Source organism: Mirounga leonina, unplaced genomic scaffold (genome assembly GCF_011800145.1).
Source record: "Mirounga leonina isolate KUSES-001 unplaced genomic scaffold, KU_Mleo_1.0 Mir_53, whole genome shotgun sequence".
Classification (NCBI taxonomy): Eukaryota; Metazoa; Chordata; class Mammalia; order Carnivora; family Phocidae; genus Mirounga; species Mirounga leonina.
The window spans coordinates 13157447-13176861 of NW_023270807.1; the positions used below are offsets into that span (position 1 = coordinate 13157447).

The 19415-nt window shown below is 44.0% G+C and overlaps 1 protein-coding gene across 10 annotated transcripts in view; it reads right to left on the reverse strand.

The window, feature by feature from the left end:
• Positions 1-4052: 4052 nt before the first annotated feature.
• The window catches only part of ADGRF5 (adhesion G protein-coupled receptor F5), a 70756-nt gene continuing 55393 nt past the window's right edge, over positions 4053-19415 (reverse strand). For 8 of the 10 annotated variants that reach the window (XM_034991218.1, XM_034991220.1, XM_034991219.1 and 5 more), the window contains 8 exons: positions 17460-17615; positions 15383-15591; positions 13059-13238; positions 9880-11274; positions 8585-8626; positions 8435-8494; positions 7750-7834; positions 4053-5614 (listed from right to left, as the gene is read on the reverse strand). In XM_034991218.1, the coding sequence (XP_034847109.1) occupies positions 5535-5614; positions 7750-7834; positions 8435-8494; positions 8585-8626; positions 9880-11274; positions 13059-13238; positions 15383-15591; positions 17460-17615 (2207 nt within the window). In that variant the 3' untranslated portion in view covers positions 4053-5534. Of the gene's footprint in view, positions 5615-6252; positions 6320-7749; positions 7835-8434; positions 8495-8584; positions 8627-9879; positions 11275-13058; positions 13239-15382; positions 15592-17459; positions 17616-19415 lie in introns of all 10 variants that reach the window. The other 2 variants (XM_034991221.1, XM_034991222.1) reach the window with 2 other exon arrangements.

Below are 19415 nucleotides of genomic sequence, written 5' to 3' on the forward strand. Positions count from 1 at the left end.
GCAACATTTCACGGGAACGCTTAAAGGATGAGAAGTGCCCAGCATAGGAGGAGCATATTGACTTTATTTTTAAGGACCCGACGGTCAGGGGTACAAACGTGTGGAAGACTGGCTGGCACCTGTCTGCTTAGGTCTCTGATCCGTTGGCCCAAGCGTCAAGGGAACATCAGCTCCTGGACTCCCTCTACCCGCACCCCAGACACTCACCACGCTGGGGAAGGTTGTGGGCCCTGGCGTTGGTGAGCCTCTTTTCATCTGGACACATCAGGCCTTGCCAAATAGCACCCTTTCCCCGAAGCCCCACAGAGCTGGAAGCCATCCCCTCGGGAAAGGTGACTTCTTTCACATTTGCATAGTCACTAGACAGAGGTAACGCTACATTAGTTGCACCATGCGAGCTTTATCCGTGGTACTGCCGGAGAGCCCCTTTTCAGTGTGATTAGTGCTGTGGATAAAGAAATGTTTACAGGCCACAAAGCCACAGCGAATGCCTCAGACACAATCTACAGAGCAGCGCTGCGTCCTTAATGTTGTTTGTTTAAACAATCTGATGCAATAGCCTGTATAATCCTCTCCCATTAACTGTGGGCAGGATCTGTAAATACATCACTGCCGGGAGTAGAATATATTATATGGTCAAGGTCTTCACCTTACATCACAATCTGCTGATGTAATCAAGGCCCCTAATCACCTGGCTTCGAGTTCATCACAAGGGTGATTATCCTGGATGGGCCTGACCTAATCAGGTGAGTCCTTTACAAGAGGGTCTAGGATCAGAAACTGAAGAAGTCAGAGATTCAAAGCAGCACGGAATTTCTCCTGCTGACTTTAAAAAAGCAAAGGACCACATTGTAGAAAAGGTCACACGGCAGGGGATGGCAGGACACCTCTAGGTAATGAGGGCCTCTGTCCTATACCTACAAAGAATAGAATTCTGCCCGACAACCAATAAGCACGGAGGGGGAGCTCAGCTTTCAGATGAATCCACAGCTGCTAGCTTGAGTTCCACCTGGCCAGACCCTGAGCAGAGGACCCAGTGAAGCCATGCCCAGATTTCTGACCCCAGAAACCATGCGCTCATAAGTGGGTGCAGTGTTAAGCCTCTAAGTTTGTGGTAACATGTTACTCAGCTATAGAATATGAACACAGGAAATATGGGCCCACGTTGCAGAAATAATCTGTTGCTAACAGAACTCACAGGGCTCTGTTTTCAGCCGTCCGTGAAAATTCCAACCAAGCCACACACAAATGTTAGAAAAGATACTTGTTTATTTGTTTCCCAGACAGTTAGGTCCTGAAAGCATTGCTTCAAGGTCCCTCGTTTCAACCCTCTGTAAGCTTCCAGGCTTCACATGCTGCATGGGAGTGTGGATGGTGCGAGGAAAGGCATCAGTGCCCTCAGCCAACTGAGCCGGGAGCTTCTGGTACCCCTGCCCCCCACCACACCTGGAGAACAGAAGCCACCATTCGCTGTGAGGGGAAGGACATTAAATGCTGGTTGGATTTCGGGTCAGGAAGCCTAAAAGAGCAGCGCTGGCCTATCTACAAAAGAGCAGACAATTTGGGGCGCCTGGGTGGCTCAGTTGGTTGGGCGACTGCCTTCGGCTCAGGTCATGATCCTGGAGTCCCGGGATCGAGTCCCGCATCGGGCTCCCCCTGCTCGGCGGGGAGTCTGCTTCTCCCTCTGACCCTCCACCCTCTCATGCTCTCTGTCTCTCATTCTCTCTGTCTCAAATAAATAAATAAAATCTTAAAAAAAAAAAAGAATTAAAAAAAAGAGCAGACAATTTATATAAAGAAAGCTTCATGAGATCTCGCTAGATATTTTATTGTTATAAGCATGGACAGGACGCAGAGCTGTATGCTGGCGTACTCTTGCGACATGATTTAATATCCCAAGTCATACTGTTAGAAACCTATAGCATCTCATTCCAAAGCTAACGTCTTTCAAATGATGAGACACTATTTTCATTGACTTTTTAAAAAACACCTAAGAGGGCACCTGGGTGGCTCAGATGGTTAAGCGTCTGCCTTCGGCTCAGGTCATGATCCCGGGGTCCTGGGATCGAGTCCCACATCGGGCTCCCTGCTAAGCGGGGAGCCTGCTTCTCCCTCTTCCTCTGCCTCTGCCTCTCTCTCTCTCTTACTCTCTGACTCTCATGAATAAAAAAAATAAAAATTAAAAAATAAAAAAAAAATTAAAAAATACCTAAGAAAGATAACATCCACTGTAAGCCCCTCCTTTATTTTGGACACTCAAGGAATCAGACTTCCATTGGCCTGGGTCACGGCTCCCTTTGGGATTCTGTCTGACTTCCCCTTCACGTGCCACAAATCAAATGCATTCCATCTACACTGGATTTCTGGGACCATACTTGTTTCCTTTTGTCTTCCCCAGTGGTTGTGACTTTCTGGTCCTCTCACCCCAGATAACTCCCTCCCCTGCGTCTGCACTTCCTGGTCGCTATGATCTTTCTCATCCCCATGTCACTTTTTTTTTTTTTTTTTGACCTTCCAACACTGATCTCTCTGAAGTTCTCTAAACAAACTACAAAAGGCTAGGATTTCCTAGTGTTTCTTAATTTCTGGCCTTAGCAGCTTGTATCCTGAAAACCCCGTAGGTCTTTATTTACCTCTTTCTCCATATATAAGAAATGGGGAGGAGGGTGGCAGACGCAACTCCTTCAGGACATGGTGTGTTACACTGGACCTAACAGTATTCCCAGAGAATATTTCTGTAGCTTAGATTAATTGCTCCTTTGTGAATGCTCTCACCTCACAAGCTCTGAAGCATTAGCACAGATCCCTTTGCAAGAAACTGACTTAATAGAAGTCTTTTAATGCAAGTTAAGTTTTGGCCCATGGAACTGACTTTACCCACTGAGAGGTCAGGCACATGGGGAAGCCCTGGGCACTTTGCAAGCAGGGCAGACCACACATGTCACTTTGTACCAACATCAGAGCTGACATTCCTTCCTCCTTTTCCTCAGAAGGGGGATTGCCTTGCAATCATTGTTGATTGAGAACTAGTGAACACAGGACCAGGCAGGGTTCCTGCTTTCACGGAGTTCACAGATTCACGGACCACTCTCTTTTACAATATTGAATGCTATTTTTTATTTTAAGATATTCTTGGCCAACAGCAGTGGTTGAACTATGTACCTTGCAGTTGAGCAGAACACCAGCAAGTATGTCTCTAAGTTTTTGTTTTCATAGGCTTTCTGGAATTTGGATCTGGTGTTGTGGCTTGAAAGCTAGAAAGCACGTGCACACATATGTGTGCATGTGTGTGTGCTGGGGGTAAGGGAACGTGCCTTAGTTAATGCACGAGGGCAAAGGGCCAAATCCACATCCTATGAATGCTGCGAAGGTTCCTGCCATTAGAGAGGTTGCCTTCACAGCACAATGATTCCCAAAGGACCCCTACTGTTGTGGCTGGAAGTTCAGTGTTCCTTGTCCCATTGTTGGTTTGGAGCCCCTGCTGGGTGCTATGCTTTCTTTGGCCCATCATGTCACCCTGGCCAGGCTCACACATTGTACTGTGTAACCTCGCCTCTGTTGTCCCTGAGATTATTCCAGGAATCAGATTTGTCAAAGCTGTTCTCTCTCGAACCTCTAATTCTCATCCCATTTATCCTCCAACCTAGCCTCTGGCTCTGTCTCCTCGGTACTGAGTTCTGCCCAAAGCTGACCATCCTTGGAGAATTTTATAGCTTAATCATTTCCTTTGTGACAATTTCCTGGCAAGCGTGGGAGTAGATGTCTACGTTGTCTGTGAACGGGTAGAAACGAAGAGCGCATTTACTTGAAACACTACTAGGACTTCTATCTGCCCCACCCGTTTCTCCCCCTGAAGAAAAGAGAGGCAGGAGTAGAATTTGAAATTAAAAATGAAAAAAAGAGAGGTTAAAGAGTTAAAATAGTGAAAGAAAACTCTTTCGAAACTCAATAAATAAAAGGTTGCTACATCGCAGCCTCGTCTGTCCCACCTTCCTGATGGTTGGATCCTTGCTGGTTCTCAGTCCTTACGAAGACCCCACGGCCCACATTCCTCAAGTAGCCCCACATTTTTATTCCGTTTCACTGTGTCTCTGGGATCAGACTTCAATTTGGAATGTATGGTTGCTGTGGCTACAGCACATGCTTAACTTTAATATGGATGCAATTTTAATAAATATTTGTATTTTTATGAAATGCACACACACACATATGCACATAATTCACAGAGAACCAAATCCTCGGGGAAAGCTCCACCATCTGCTCATCAAGGTCAAGTGTTATTGGGAGCATAGAGTAGCCAACTGTAACATTTCATTTCAGAGGATTTCCGAGTGGTTGGAATAAACACAAATTAGACAATACAAAACTCTTACCGTATATTGGTCTTGGAACTTAGGGACTGAAAGAGCTAATACATAGGGAGCTAGACCACACACCAAGGGCCACTAAATCCACAGTAGCAACAACAGTGATAAACAACGCCATAAGATTATGAAAATCTATTCTATGATGCACAGGGAAGTACCTGGTTAAAGCTGTTAAATATAATACACGACAGTCGGGATCTGTTTCCAGTACAATATATCACATTCATATCACCTTATGTCACATTTGGCAAGTGGTGCATATAAAAAAATATATTTTTTTTGCCTTCAAAAAGTGGAACATACCAAAAGATAAGGCTTTTCTGATAAACGGTAAAAAATGTAACTAGCAGTTGGATCTGCTTAGATCTGATAAAGCACGGCTATCCCATTTCCTCTGCCTGCTCCCTCCCCTGAGCTCAAAACTTCACGTGCACCAGCATGTGTGTGTGTGTTTAGCATCAGGAGAATTATATCTCCTTCCATGAATTTCTTGTAAATATTATTATCCACTTGAAAGCATCCTGATGTTACAATTTCCTCCCAATCTCTTCCCACTGCCTTTCTAAAAAAATGTTCTCTTGTAGCTAAGAAAATACCAAGAAAATACCAAACTTTCTCCATGATTTATTTCAGTTTCTGTTTTTGAGCCATTTTTATATTCTCCATGTTGCAGTATCAGAATAATTATGTTAACATGGAAATTTTTAAAATGTGGTTCTTAATTGTTTTTCTCTATATTTTTTTTTCCTGTGTCCTTCCTTCTGAGAGTTCACTGAAGTATTTCCTGGGTACTAGCCTTGTGCTTATTATGTTAATCAAAGCTTATTTTTGTGCCCAACGTGTGAAAAGTAAAAATGTCTCTTTGAAATTCTATTTTACAATGTAGACAGGGAAGTTGGGCCTCCGGGTACTTGAGTCTCACTTAAATACTGTACACATTTAGTATCACACAAGAGGTGGGGGCTGGGACAGCAAATAAACTTAACAATTACGTTTAGTCTGTCTTTATGAAAGAAAGCTTCTTTTCCCTAATGAAAGAGGCTCTTCAGCATCTGCTCCAGGAAGCCTGCAGAGAAAACATTTTACCCACGGCTTTGAAAGGATTTTTTTTTTTCCGAGCATATCCACTGTCCTTTAAAGAAGTCACATAGGTCGTTTTTCCTGTTCTTAGTTCAGCAAGGAGTAAGCACTGGATGTGTTTTCCAGGGATGAGCTGGTTGCTTCTGGGGTGGAAACATTGTACGTTCCTGAAAAACAGAACAGCAGCTCAGGCTTACGTGCAAGACCTCACGATCACTGTGGCGTGCCCCTCTCGTGATGTGGCCCCGAGGGGGGCTCTCCCTTGAGAGCCAGGTAAGCTCGGCCACTCCTGGAAACAAACCCATGCCTGCCCCGCTCCCAAGACCCAGAAGGGCCAGAGAACAAACAAAGCCGTTGTTCTCAAGCATGCGTGGCAGCCGACAAGACAAGCACTAACTACTTCCCATCAAACCAGCAGCCGGATTTCTACATAGGACAGGGAGAACGTGAACACGGGCAGCCACCACATGCACGGGCCTGGGGACGTCGGCGTGAGGGAAGCTCCCTGGTCCCCTTGGATGGGCGTGACTTGGGGGAAGCTCCTGGGAGGGGCCCAGAGGCTGAGCTGGAAGGTGAGGGGAGGAAAGGGGGAAAAGGAAAGAAAGGAGTACAATACAAGGGAAGAAAAGGCAGGACCGGGAAAGAAGCAGAGGTCAAGGGATGCCAACAAAGGTGCAGCGGGGTGGGGGGGGGTGGGCAGCCACGGTGCAACCCCAGGGGTCGGCGTCAGCAGGAGGCAGGGACTGAGCATGGGGCAAGTGGGGGCGGAGTGCTGGGCAAGGAAAGGACACAGTGCCCACCCTACCATCAGATTGGTGAGCTGCCACTGCTAACAAGGTTTCCATCACTGCCTGGGGGGCCCTTTGGGGCTGCTGACAACATAAACCAAAGTTACAGTGATTATGGGACCTCAAGCAGGCCAACACGGAGCCTCATTAACAACCCTCGAGAGGCTGTCAAATGGCAGTGACTGGAAATCTCAGGCCTTGGGACCTCAGGAGCAGAGCCCTAACTCCATCTTCAACTGGACTGACTCTGAAGCAAAGAACCCATTTTATTGCCCTTAGATTTCATAATTCTGATTCCGTAGACTCATTTTGTAGAGTTTTCACTTGGATGCAAATGGTCAGCACATTCTAGGTTGGATCATTTCACAGCAGGCCCAAGCAGGGACGTTCCAAGGCAAAAGGATAGACCCTCCACTTTCATGAGTAATGCATCAAATCAAAGCCCCAGACACCAAGCCCTCTGGAGTTTTAACAACTGATAGGCATTCTCCGAATTTGATTTTATAGGAAAAGCCTTATTCTGGAATATTGACACATTTCTAGATTCTGCCTTTGTGAGATTTGTTCATTGTCAAGAAGATGGAAGCAGTTCTGGTGCTTATTTTCCTGGGTGTGGAGGGATGGTGGGAATAGGTTTCAACTTGCCAGGTTAGCTGAGACCTGTTGCCCAAAATCATTAACATTATTTATTTTATACCTCCAAGGTAGCGACTTAGCTGTGCATGTTCCTAATAGAATGGATAACTTCTGTGATTCCTCCTATATATATGCACAGTTTTATAAATATCAATGTGCACCACAAGCACACTCAAAAAAAAAAAGAAAAAGGAAAGAAAAAAAAGGGAGGGAACCCATAGCATGTGATCTTATAGTAGAGCTTTCTAAATCTATTTTTTGCTACACCTTAACCCATAAACATGACTTTCCTATTCCTATTTAACTTGAATAGCAAAGAGGGCGCCTGGGTGGCTCAGTTGGTTAAGCGTCTGCCTTCGACTCAGGTCATGATCTCAGGGTCCTGGGATCGAGTCCTGCAGCGGGGAGCCTGCTTCTCCCTCTGCCTGCTGCTCCCTCCCTGCTTGTATACTCTCTCTCTGTCTCTCTCAAAAGTAAATAAATAAAATCTAAAAAAAAAAAAACAAACAAAAAAACAAACATGAATAGCAGAGAACTCTGTGTTTGACAAAGCCAGCAATTTACAGTTCTCATTTTTGTAGTTGATACAGTTTTGATAGACAGCTCTCTGCAGGCTTGTCTAGATTCTCCAAATCTTATCCTTAAGTTATTATTAGTTGCCCACCAAAGGCAGTTGCCCTCTGTACCAGCCTCCTGGTGGCTTGAGAAAATGTAAGCAAGCTCCTGTATTTGACCTCTGACCCAAATGAGGCTATTGCTGATAAATGCCTTAAAGGGGGGAGTGGGAAGGTAGGGGTGTGAGATCCCCCATCAGGGCAAATCTGTTTGAGTCAACCCAAGGTAAGTGCACTAGGAGGGACCTAGAAGTCACTACGTACCTGTTTTACCAAACAAATTGTTAAATCTTCTTGATATTGGAGAACTCATAGAAAATACAGGTGTTGATGAACCTAGGGATGTTGACTAAAAAAGAGAAGAAAGTTACAAAGCAAATGTTAAACCAAAGTCCTGTTTTTTGTAGGATGACACATTTGCTGCCCTCTACTCAGTGCCTGCATCTCTCAGTCCACTTGAAAGTGAGAGCCTGGTGGAGCGTGAATTTCTACTTCAAACAAATCAAGTAGGAGAGTCACTTTGAAACACTGGACTCACATCGGATTTAGGAAAATAACTTTCAAATACATGTTTTACTGTCCAATAGGGTTTGGTATCTTCTGACATGTGACGACAGTCAAATACGTTTGAGTGCAATAGTTATTTTCCAAAATGAACTACAGAAAATCTATTCATCATTATTCCTCACATTGTATTCTCTAGTGCCTTAAATTTCCCCAGAAGATTTCTTTTTTCCCCTTGAATTTTGGTTTTTGGCCTCCAATTGGTATTATCTGTGCTATCTGATCCCTATTTAAAGATGTGGGACAGCATCTTAATGGAAGTTCTGTGGCTGACTTTAATAGGCAGAATCGGGTACAAAGCAAAAACAGTGGAATAATAATCTATGCTGAACGTGGGTGTGGAGAGAGAGGGGTTTTCAAAAATCTCTACAAAAGGAACACTGACCTTTGAGTGCTGCGAAGACCATCTTGACAGTGAAAACTTCTTTAGCAACGCTTCCTGGACCTACAATTGTTTAAAAGAAGCCATCGTAAGTTCAATATGCTGCAATCACTGTCGACTTTTCTAGAAGCATGAAACTGTCATTGTTCTTACCTTCTGATCCCAGAGGCAGCCAAAGAGTAAAATGAATAATCCCTGAAAAAAAGAATTGGGAAGAAGGACATTTTATTCATATTCTATTGCCCAGCAAACCAAGAAATATCGTCAACCAGGCATTGAATTTGTACTACCTCTCCCATATCTGTATTTATGGAATGAGTCCAGGGGATAATAATGTTAAAAGGAATGCAGTAGGTCCACACCAGGGGACCTTAAATGTTATCATGTGAGAAGGATATTATTCTATTTCCTTCTCCTTGCCTCCTCGTGGACTGGAGGGCCTGCTGGTTGAGCTGTCGAATGCACCTTTTCTGTCTACAGTAGTGCTCACGTCATTGTGATGAGAACCTGGGGCCTGGGGTGAAATAATCAGTCCCTTGTAGTCAAGTCATGCTATACACTTCATTAGGCATGAGCCTTATAGTTTGAAGCCATGGACCCAGTAGCAGAAGTTAGGATTTGTGTGGCCTTGGCATGAGCATCTGGGACCGTGTCTCAATTTCTCCTCCTTGCCAGTTCATGGGAGCCCATGCTTACCACCCACCTGCTGGCTGAATCAGAATTAAGCATTCCCTTCCTTGCTGCCTGTACCTCTGCTAAAGCTCTTCTAACAATGTGGCTTGTATTATAGTTCGTTATGTGCTACAAGAGAACAATGAGTGTGTCTTTTTCATTTTAGTAAAATAGAGCAGAATGTCTACCTTACGTAGGGCATTCTTTCTCTCATTCTTCAGCAAATGTTCCTAGAGAACATACTATGTGGTTCATGGCATTCATTTTATTTACCAGACGGTTATCGAGCACCTACTCTGTGCCAAAGTCTTTTTTAGGTACTATTAGGGATAGAGTGGTAAAGAAGACAAATGCTATCCCTGAATTCACAAAGATAGAGCTCATTTAATGCTTGTGGAAATTAAGTGGAGAAATGATGTGGTTTAATAGTGGTATTTTCATTTAGGAGATAATAAGTGGCATCATGATAATGTTGGGTAAATAGCAAAATCCTGTGTAGAGAAGGGACTTTCCTCTTACTTGTATTATCAGGGCCTTTCGAAGTGACTCATGCATGCAGCTAAATTATAATGCAGGTGATAAGAGGTATGAGGTTCCATGGGAGCAGAGGAATGTGTCCCTTCTATCTCACTGAGTTCTTGTAATTCCCCCTCTTTAGGGCTAGGGCCTCCTCTGAACTAAAATCCTTCCCCATTCCTACCCCTGTTTGTGTTTCTATCATTAATTTTTCCCACCAGTTCAGATACTTCCTGAGAACCCTGCCCTGCAGAACTTACCTGAAAGGCATTGAGTAGTGTAAATATAATATGGAACACAGCATTGCTTCCTTGGAACACAGTGGCAAGGCCAAAGCCCCAGGTGAGCCCCAAGAGTGGCGTGAGGACCCCAATGCTCTTGCTGATCTGAAACAGGCTACTCTTCTCCTGCTTGCTTGGCTTGTCTCCAATGGAAGGTCTCAGGATCTTGGAGATGACCACAACTGTGATGGTCATGTTCACTACCACGATGATCAGCGCTGGGATGACGAAGGCCAGCAGGGCCTTAGTATCCTCCCAGTTGAGCCAGCAGGCATTCTTCCTGGTGTAGACTTCTTGGGGCTGGGTGGCCCCTACTGTGATGACTGAGATGACAAGAGGGCAGCCATAGCCAAGAGAAAATGCAATAGTCTTCTGAATGGACTTGCTTGTGTCATGCAGGATGAAAACCAGGCGGTAGAAGAGCATGAGGCCCAGAGTCAGCATCCAGAAAAAGACGCTGAGGTAGAAGAAGTGGATGAAGAAGGTGGCGGCCACACAGGCTGTCTCGTTGAGAGGGTAAAAATGGTCGTGGATGGCAGCGGCCACAATGAACCAGATGTCAGCCACCAGAAGGGAGGCGGCAATGTTCACTATGCAGATGTGGCGCATATAGGAAGTCCGATTCTTGGTTACTGATTTCCACACCACGGCTTCCACCACTAGACAGGCTGCTAAGCTCAAGATGGAAAAGCACAACCCAATGTAGGAAATGATATCCAGTAGTATTTCCAGGAGGGAACCAGGGTATGGAGAGTCAGGGGACATGAGGATGGAGAACGATGTGAGGTGGTCACAGATGCAGGAGACACTGTCCCCATCGACTCTGTTCACATAACACCCACTACTATCCCACCCCCCTGTGTAGTTGGCAAGGTTGAAATTCCAGAAGACACACTGTGGTACTCCACCTGAAGGGTTGATGTTCTTAAAAGTCATCGAAATCCGGAATGGCAGGGTTATATTGTGGCTGACAGTAGTCGTCATCACTAAGCTGTTTGCAACGTTCTTTTCTTGCCCATCCTGAGTGAGGATGGTTTTGAGAGTTGGGAAAGCGACAGTGACAACAGACGAACCCCACTGCAGGCTTCCCAGCTCGCACTTGTCAATGGCCACATTGCCCCAGAGGTCCAAGTCCGAGAAAACAAAGTTCTGTTTGTAGGTTTTTGGAGGGCCAGGTTTTATTACCATGCTCCTCATCTGCACATTCGTTTGGTTGATAGACAAAAAAGTGCTATCTTCAGACTGTAATGCTCGGGAAAATCTTTCTACTGAATCCAGGAGCTGTGAGCTCTGGTTGGTCTGTTGCTGTTGGAACACCTTCCAGGTACTCAACATGGGCTTGCTGAGGATGGTGTTAACCGTAGAGAGAACGTTCTGTAATTGACATGGCATGGGGTCAAACCAACCAAATTCTTTCAATCATAAAAGAGAGAAAAAGTAACATCTCCATGGAAACTGGTTGCATGGGTAAGAGGAAAAGAGAAGAGAAAAATGAGGCATCACAGGCTATGGGGATCTGTGTCCCTCCTTCTTACGGCAGGGAGTTAGCAGAGGATGCATCCCCAAGGCTACGAGACCTCATCAAACATTGACCAAGTACTGCGCCCCGCCCCCCCCACCGCCAAGGCCAATTCAGCAGGCTGGGAGAGATATGTACTCACTGTTTTATTTTATTTTAAATCTCAAGCCTGTAAAGAGTGATACTTCACCAGCAAGGGTGAAGTTGTTTCAAAAGACCCTCTCTAATGCTGAACACCAAATTGCTGGCAAAGGCATCATTCCTTTTTTTTCTTTTTGCTAAACATTTTGATTTTCTCTCCCATAAACTTGGGCTTCTCATTTTCCATTTGGACTTTCTCTCATTGTAATTTCTTTGCCCTCCTTTGCCTTGTTTTGTTCAATCTGAAACTATGAGCCTTGTAGTTTCTTGAATGGTGGTCCCCAAAAGAACATGTCCTAATACCCAGACCCTGTGAATGTGACCTTATTTTGAGAAAAGGTCTTTGTAGTTGTAATTAAGTTAAGGATCTTGAGAGGAAATCATCCCAGATTACCTAGGTGGGCCCTAAATCCAATGTCAAGTATCCTTATGAAGGACAGAAGAGGAGAAGATAAATGGAGAGGAGGAGACCTCGTGAAGACAAAGGCAGAGGGTGTCCTGAGGCAGCCACAAGCCAAAGAGTGCTGGAACTACATGGAGCTGGACGAGGCAGAGAAAGTCTCCCCTGGAGACTTGGGAAGGAACGTGGTCTGGCAGACACCTTGATTTCAGACTTCTAGCTTTGAGAACCATGAGAGAATAAGTTCCTGTCATGGTAAGCCACCCACAGTATGGGAATCTGTTACACTTGCCATAGGAGGTCCACATAACCTCCTTGGACCCTTGTTCCCCAAGCTGCTTGCCAGGAGCCTCTGCCTGTGTTTGGCCACTGGGAAGCACTGGCAGGAGATGAGAGGGTAGGAGGAGAAAGAAGTTGAAATATATTTTCCTATGACCCACCACAGTCATCCCCTCACCCCCTATACCCAGATACCATCTTCAGCACATCTTTGGTGATAGTTCTGTTGCTCCTGCTAGCAATCCCTCCTCCAAGGTTTCATTCTCCCTCTGCTATAGGTACATTCTTTCCTCTCCTTTCCCCTTTAGTCCTCAGGGTAGTACTGGCTTCTATTTTTTTTTTTTCTTTTTTATCCCTGGCTTGACCTCTGTAAATATCCTTTCATTAAAGTCTCATCATTTGAACTCTTCATTTGAATTCTGGGTGACTCCTCTCAGAACGCTGAGTGCCTCAGAGTTCATGGTTAGTGCTAGACCACTGAGAATCCCACCTTATACATAATATTCTGAAAACCTTTCATTCCTGGTTTTCTTAGAAAGCAGGTAAGAATACATTCTACTTTAATGAAGAAACTAAGACGGAGATTCACTAAATAAATCTTTTTAAGATCCCCAAATGAATATTAGAAACACCCCCTGTGACCTTAAAAGCCATAGCTAACAAAGCACAAAGCATGCTATGTGACCCTAAAATCCAGAGTATTGCTCTAGAGAAGACAAAGAAGGAGCTGCAATGGGGACGAGTTGCGTTTTTTGACTACAAGTCCCAACGGGTGAAAAGAGGAGACCCAAAGCTCCTGTAAGGTCTAAACCAACTCACCGTCATCATTTCTGAATTCACTTGGGTTGGAACTGTTGAGAGCAAATCTAGGATGTTAATGATGGCTCCCAGGCTCCCAGGAAATGAGCTGACTTCATGTTTCACCTTGCCTGTGCTGACAGAAAGATCCTTCAGGTATGTGGGGAGCTTCGTATCCTGACAGGGGCTCTTGATCAAATCCTAGGAAAACAAAAGCCAACACAAACAGACAAACAAAAAACTTGCCAGTCAGTATGTCATCAAATCCTGTTGATCTACCCATGAGGAAAATTTCTTACATCTGTGGTTTCTTTTTTTTCTCCACTCCTATAAATATATCCTATAAGATAACTTATCTCTTCGTTTAATCTGTGTGCTATTCAGAATAGAATAAGACCTCACAGGTAGAAGGGGAATAGTAAAACACATATCAATCTGATGGCTAAAGGAAAAGGAAAGGAGATGTGATTCCTAGAGAACTAGATTAAAATTGAGTAAAATTATCCCTTGATGGTCTGTATGGAAGCACATTTGCTACTCTGCTTTTTCTCATCACTTACTTTGCTGACCGTTAGAAGGGTGACTCTCCATCCCAATCTTCCTGGGACAGTTCTGCTTTATATCTGCTGGCCCAATGTCATTATTACTAGCACCCTCTTTTATTTTCAAAATGTGTCCCGGTTCGGATGGCAAATTATATGGTCACCCTATCTATAATGATCCCACTTCTGTTTCCTAATTATCTAATCCCCACTTAAAATTAGAGAATGAACTCCAATTCGACCTCCTCCATAAAGAACTTTGATGAGTATTCCAACACATCGGAGTTTCTTCCTCTGACTGCCTAAATGTTTGTTATTTTTTTTTAATAAGATTTACTTATTTATTTTAGAGAGAGAGAGAGAGAGCACGAGCTGGAGGGGCAAAGGGAGAGAGAGAATCTCAAGCAGCCTCGTGCTCAGTGTGGAGCCCAATGTGGGGCTCAGTCTTACGACCCTGAGATCAGGGCCAGAGCCAAAACCAAGAGTCAGATGCTTAATGGACTGCGCCACCCAGACGCCCCTGTAAGTGTTTGTTATTTAACATACTTCACATTCATGACATTTCTACCAATGTCAGCTTGTGTTTTAATTTCAATATCTCTCCGATTAAATTATAAGCTCCTTAGCAATTTGAAACATGTTATATTCCATCTGATATAGTATAATGCCTAACATAGTATAAGTCATAAATTGGCACATAGTAGGTATTCAATAAATATATGTTGAATGGATAAATCTGATAGACCAACAGGCCCCGTTTCCACTGAAAATGTATCTAGGTATCTAGAGTTGGGACCAGGGCCCAACATTGAGTTCAAATTATAGTATTTCTATCTTTCTCAATTAGGAAAATTCATATCACTGATGCATCCTCATCAAGGTCCAACTCAGAGGCCAAGTTTTTCAAGCAGAGCTTCCTGATTATCCTAAGCAAAATCAATGTGTATAGAACTACCCAACTGGATTATGTCCTCTAGCAACTACAATAATGCTTTGCACCTAGTAGGTATCTTAATGAATTTAGTGTAAGACAAGAGGAGAGACAGAAGATAATTAGATGAGACACAAATCAATATCACTCCTTTTCCTTAATTCTTCTTCCAAGGGTGAGAGTATTTGGAACCACTTGTCTAACAATGTCATTAACTATAAGTCTACCAGTTGCCTCTTCAGTATTTATTTATTATAACTCATGGCATTTTAGGAGTCCCTACTCTCGACAACTTAAGTATGAGGTAACATTTATTTATTTTCCCACGAAGAAAAGAAAGGAATTCTCCCCTAGTACGTGGCAGGAACCTCTCTTCTAGGTAAGAGAGGCAGGCTAGTACCATCATTCATAACTAAAGGTTCCCTCTAAAGATGGAAGAAATCTCAGACCTATAGAAGCATAAAGCCCAAGCATATATTTTTTTTTTTTTTTGCACTGGTGAACCGTATTTTTTATGTATCTCCTCCTTGTGAAAAGATTAGAGCTACTTGCTTGATACCCAGATTATTCAAAGGAGAGTGGTAAGAGAAGATAATTCCACCTGCACCTTGGAGGTAATAGGAACAAGGCACTGAGAAGTCAAGGTCAAGGTATACAGCTGGTCCCAGAGTAGAATACATATTTTGTTGTCTCCACATTTGTACTTAAGTAAAATGTAAAGCATTTCTAGGATTGCGTCTTCTTTGGAAATAAATAAATAAAAGTAGCTTTGGGAGCAACACAAACCAGCCCGAGGCCCATTTGCTGAAAAATATGGATAAGCTAGACCCACCTCCCCACCAAGAGCTCGGAGTCAAAGATTTAAGGATCACCTTGGCCAGCTGGAGCAGACTATTTATTGGGGCAGAGATGCAGTCATTTTTCTTCACCTCCCAGTGGGAGCCTACACATTTGTAAGTCATGATCCCGCCAGTGGGACCTCCAGGGCCGCTGGGTACGTTTGAGAACTGGCATAGTTTCTGGATGACTTTCCCAGGCTCCCCAACACCTATTGTGGGATCTCGGCACATGATCTTCTCTCCTGCATTGGAAACACGGAAATAAAAGGGACAATTTGAAAGGAGGAGAAAAGATAGTCAAAATAGGGTCTGGCCTAGCTGTTTGTTGCTGTTTGAATTTATTTTTCTCTTTAGTTTCTGTGACCTTTTCAGAGTTACCCACTTTCTTTATTTCACACCTGATTTTCCAAAGCCCCTTTTAGTGCTTTTGACACAAATCTGACTTTCACCTGCACTTGCTTTTCCTAACAGAATTTATTTCCTCTATGCCTCATCCCCACCTCTAATCCCTGAGAATATTCTCTCTGCTGCTGCCTGTAAAATCTAACCCACAGAAAAAATCACGAGAGTTTAATGTGTGCTCAGCCAGATAAGAGATAATCAGGTTACCAGGAATCTCAGGGACAAAATGCCTTAATCCAAGGGAGTCTCAACTCCAGCATATTTGAATCACCTGGGGAGCTCAGAAAATACCAATGTCCTGGTTTACTCCAGCCCAAACAAATAAGAACCCCTCGGGGCTGGGATTTAGGCATTGGCTGTGTTTTTAACTTTCCCCGGTGATTCCAGCATGCAGCCAAGGTTGAGAAGCACTGCCTTAATTCACACATATAATTAATAATGGGAATTCCAGGTACCCATGACCTGAATATTCTAAGCAATATTTGTAAATGTTTGTTCCTTCTGGCTTCCCTTAGAGGTGACTCTATTTCATGTCTATTCAAGACCAGATCTGAATGGGAAAATGACATTTGTTGCAGAATCTCTGATCTTCCGGGGACCTTGATTCTCTGGTGATAAGATCCCTTTCTCACCAACTTACAAATTTAACATTAATTGAGTTCTCAATCATTGTATAAAATCTTGAAGTACGTAAGTAATTTCTTACTAGGAAAAGGAAGAGGAATCAGACCTCGTATGAGGAAAGAGAAGAACAAAGATAAATGGGTGAAGATGGCGGCGTGAGGGACAGTGAAGAAGTGGTCTTGGCTGCCTCCAGAAGAGGTGTTCTTTGTAGGGTCAGGGGACAGTAACTCAGAGAGACAAGGAACTCTAAATTGCTTCCTACCTTGGTGTCCAGGGCTCAGTTACCAACACATATTCTCATATACCACAAATCATTCAGTAAACCCAAACATGAGTTGTGATAGAGCCATGAATCCTTCGGATATCAGAGGTCCTATTACAGACAAGATTTCTGGAGGAGGGGTTTGCTTCTGGTGGAAGCCCAGGACCACCCTTTATTCACTTGCCTCTCTGCTGCTCCTGAGGAGAGCTCTTGGTCCTGGGCTATTACAGAAAGGGCCATAAACCATGACCTCCTACCTTGAAAATATTATGCGGGGGGATATTGGCTCAGTCATGACAAAGGATGGGAAAGATGGTTGCCTTACTTTTTAGATTAATTCTTTTCATGTAGCCCTGTCTAGTGGGGACACCCTTCCTTGGCTGAAACCTCAAAGGGGTCTCAGCCTCATAAAGACACTATGCACTGCCCAGTCCAGTGCTTTGCCTCTCCGACTCCTCAGAAATAGGGCTTCATCCGCAAGACTTTCTTGATTACTTCCTCCGCACTATCACCAGCAGAGTGAAACCCGGCAGCCTCTTCTGCCTGCCCACACGGTCTCCAGTTCAGCCCTTACCACATTAGATGTGATCACATTTTTTATCACACCCATCTTTCCCCTACACCTGAGGCTAATCCCCATGGCTTAGCTGTTGTTGTTGTTGTTGTTATTGTTGTTTTCCAGACCCTCTACCCTTAGCCCAAGGCTTGCCACATGAAGGTGCTCAACATCTATTTATTGAAGGGATGCATGAGGGAGTGAATGAATAAATGAATCCCTGCTCATGACTATCACATTTAAAAAAAAAATTCAAATGCTCTTACCAGGAACCAGGTTAAGCTTCATAGATGAGCTCCGGACTGAATTATTAGCAGCATTGGTAAAGTGACAAAATATGTCCAGCTTTTTTGGACACCTGGAAACTGAGCTTGCCATGAAATTGTATTTGTAACACACTTGCTTTCCTTTAACTTCTTTTTCTGAGATAGAATTATTAAAAGAATCAAGTCACAAGATGAGTCTCCAAAGCACACATTTTGTTAAACTGATCCACTATGGATAATGTGTCCAAACTTTTCCAAGGCATGTGCCACATTCATTTCTGATGTGGTTTTAAAAATGCCCCAGCCAAGAAGTAAGTCAGCCCACACTTACCCGGTGCTCGCCTAACATTTACCTCCACCATTCATGACTCCAAATCTGTTCCCCGTACAGTTTGGACAATCCGAATGCCTTTCATCATCCCTCTCCTCCCTCTGCCTATCCAAATCCCATCATGCCCTGTGCATTTTTCCTGTCCTGCCTTCACCTCATTGGTTTAGCATCACCTTTTTATGGGTCTGTCTCCTCCATTAGACCATAAAGTCTTAGAGAGAAGGTACCTGGTCCTATTTATCATTGTATCTCCCAATGCCTAGCTCAGTATTTGGCACATACAGAGCACTGAATGCATGCATGTTAAACATGGAATGTTGAAATGCTTAAATACTCCAGTACTGGGATGGATTCTATATCCTCCTATCACCCAGCCTTCTCTAAATCCTCATCTCTACTGGCTCCTGCTTTTCTGAACTTCCAGTGATCTTTTGATCTGCATTGCTCATTTTGGAAACTTAACATTACATGAATCATCCTTTATGACATGAGCCCTTCCAGCTAGATAGTAATACATGTGCCCCAACTCTTGTGTCCCCTTTTCATTGCCTACTATGGTGTTTTGCATTGAGTGTGTCCCCACAAATGGTTGTTCAAAGAATGAATAAGCTTGTAAATCCCTCATGAAGGTGTCTCTGTGTTGAGATTTGGAGTTGTGAGCTCATATTAGGTTCACCTTAATCTGTAGGAATCCTGAGGTATCTGGATTGAGGTACATTCTACCTTAGAGGATTCAAATTTTTTTTTTTTTTTTTTTTTTTTTTTTGGCCAGGTACCATTGGGTGTTACTCATGGACCACTTTACGTTAGTTACTCCTCAGCTTGGAGTCCCGGGCCATGGAGGCAATATAAATTCAAACCCAAACCTGAGTGAGGGCAGGACAGTTGTAATTCTCTGGGGAAATTTTTGTCCACCTGGAGATGAGGCCAAGCTCTTAACTCTGGCAGACAAATTTTGTTTTTCTACTTATCCTCTTCCTGAGTGAGCATGTCACCCTTTGAGGGTCCTGACATTGTGCTGGTGACATGGGGTGCCTTAATCACTGCATAGGGAACAAGGCCTTTCTTTCATGCCCTTCAGAGCCTTAAAACCCAAGGTTCTGGGACGCCTGGTGGCTCAGTGAGGTAAGCATCTGACTTTGGCTCAGGTCATGATCCCGGGGTCCTGGGCGCAAATCCCACGTCAGGCTCCCTGCTCAGCCGGGAGTCTGCTTCTCCCTCTTCCTCTGCCCCTCCCCCTGCTTGTGCTGTCTCTCTAGCTCTCTCTCAAATAAATGAATAAAATCTTTAGTAAAAAAACCCCAAGGTTCTGGGTTTCTCATACTGGTCGATGCCCTCAGAAAAGCCCCAGCAGTAGCTAAAGCATTTCTATTTTTCTTTTTCTTTATGTTTTTGGCCCTTGGGTATTTCTCTCACTTTCTTGGATGCTCAGCTGTGCATTTAAAAGGATTTCTGTGGTGTTTTTATAGCATGCTGATTCATAGCACGGAGGGAGGGACCACCAGAATACCTGATACACTGAGGAAGCAGAAGGCCTGTGGAGATGTCTTAACACTGTCTTCGACAGCTTCCACTAAAACCCATGGGCTCCACCCTCACAGACCCTCAAATTCTGCCACAAACCC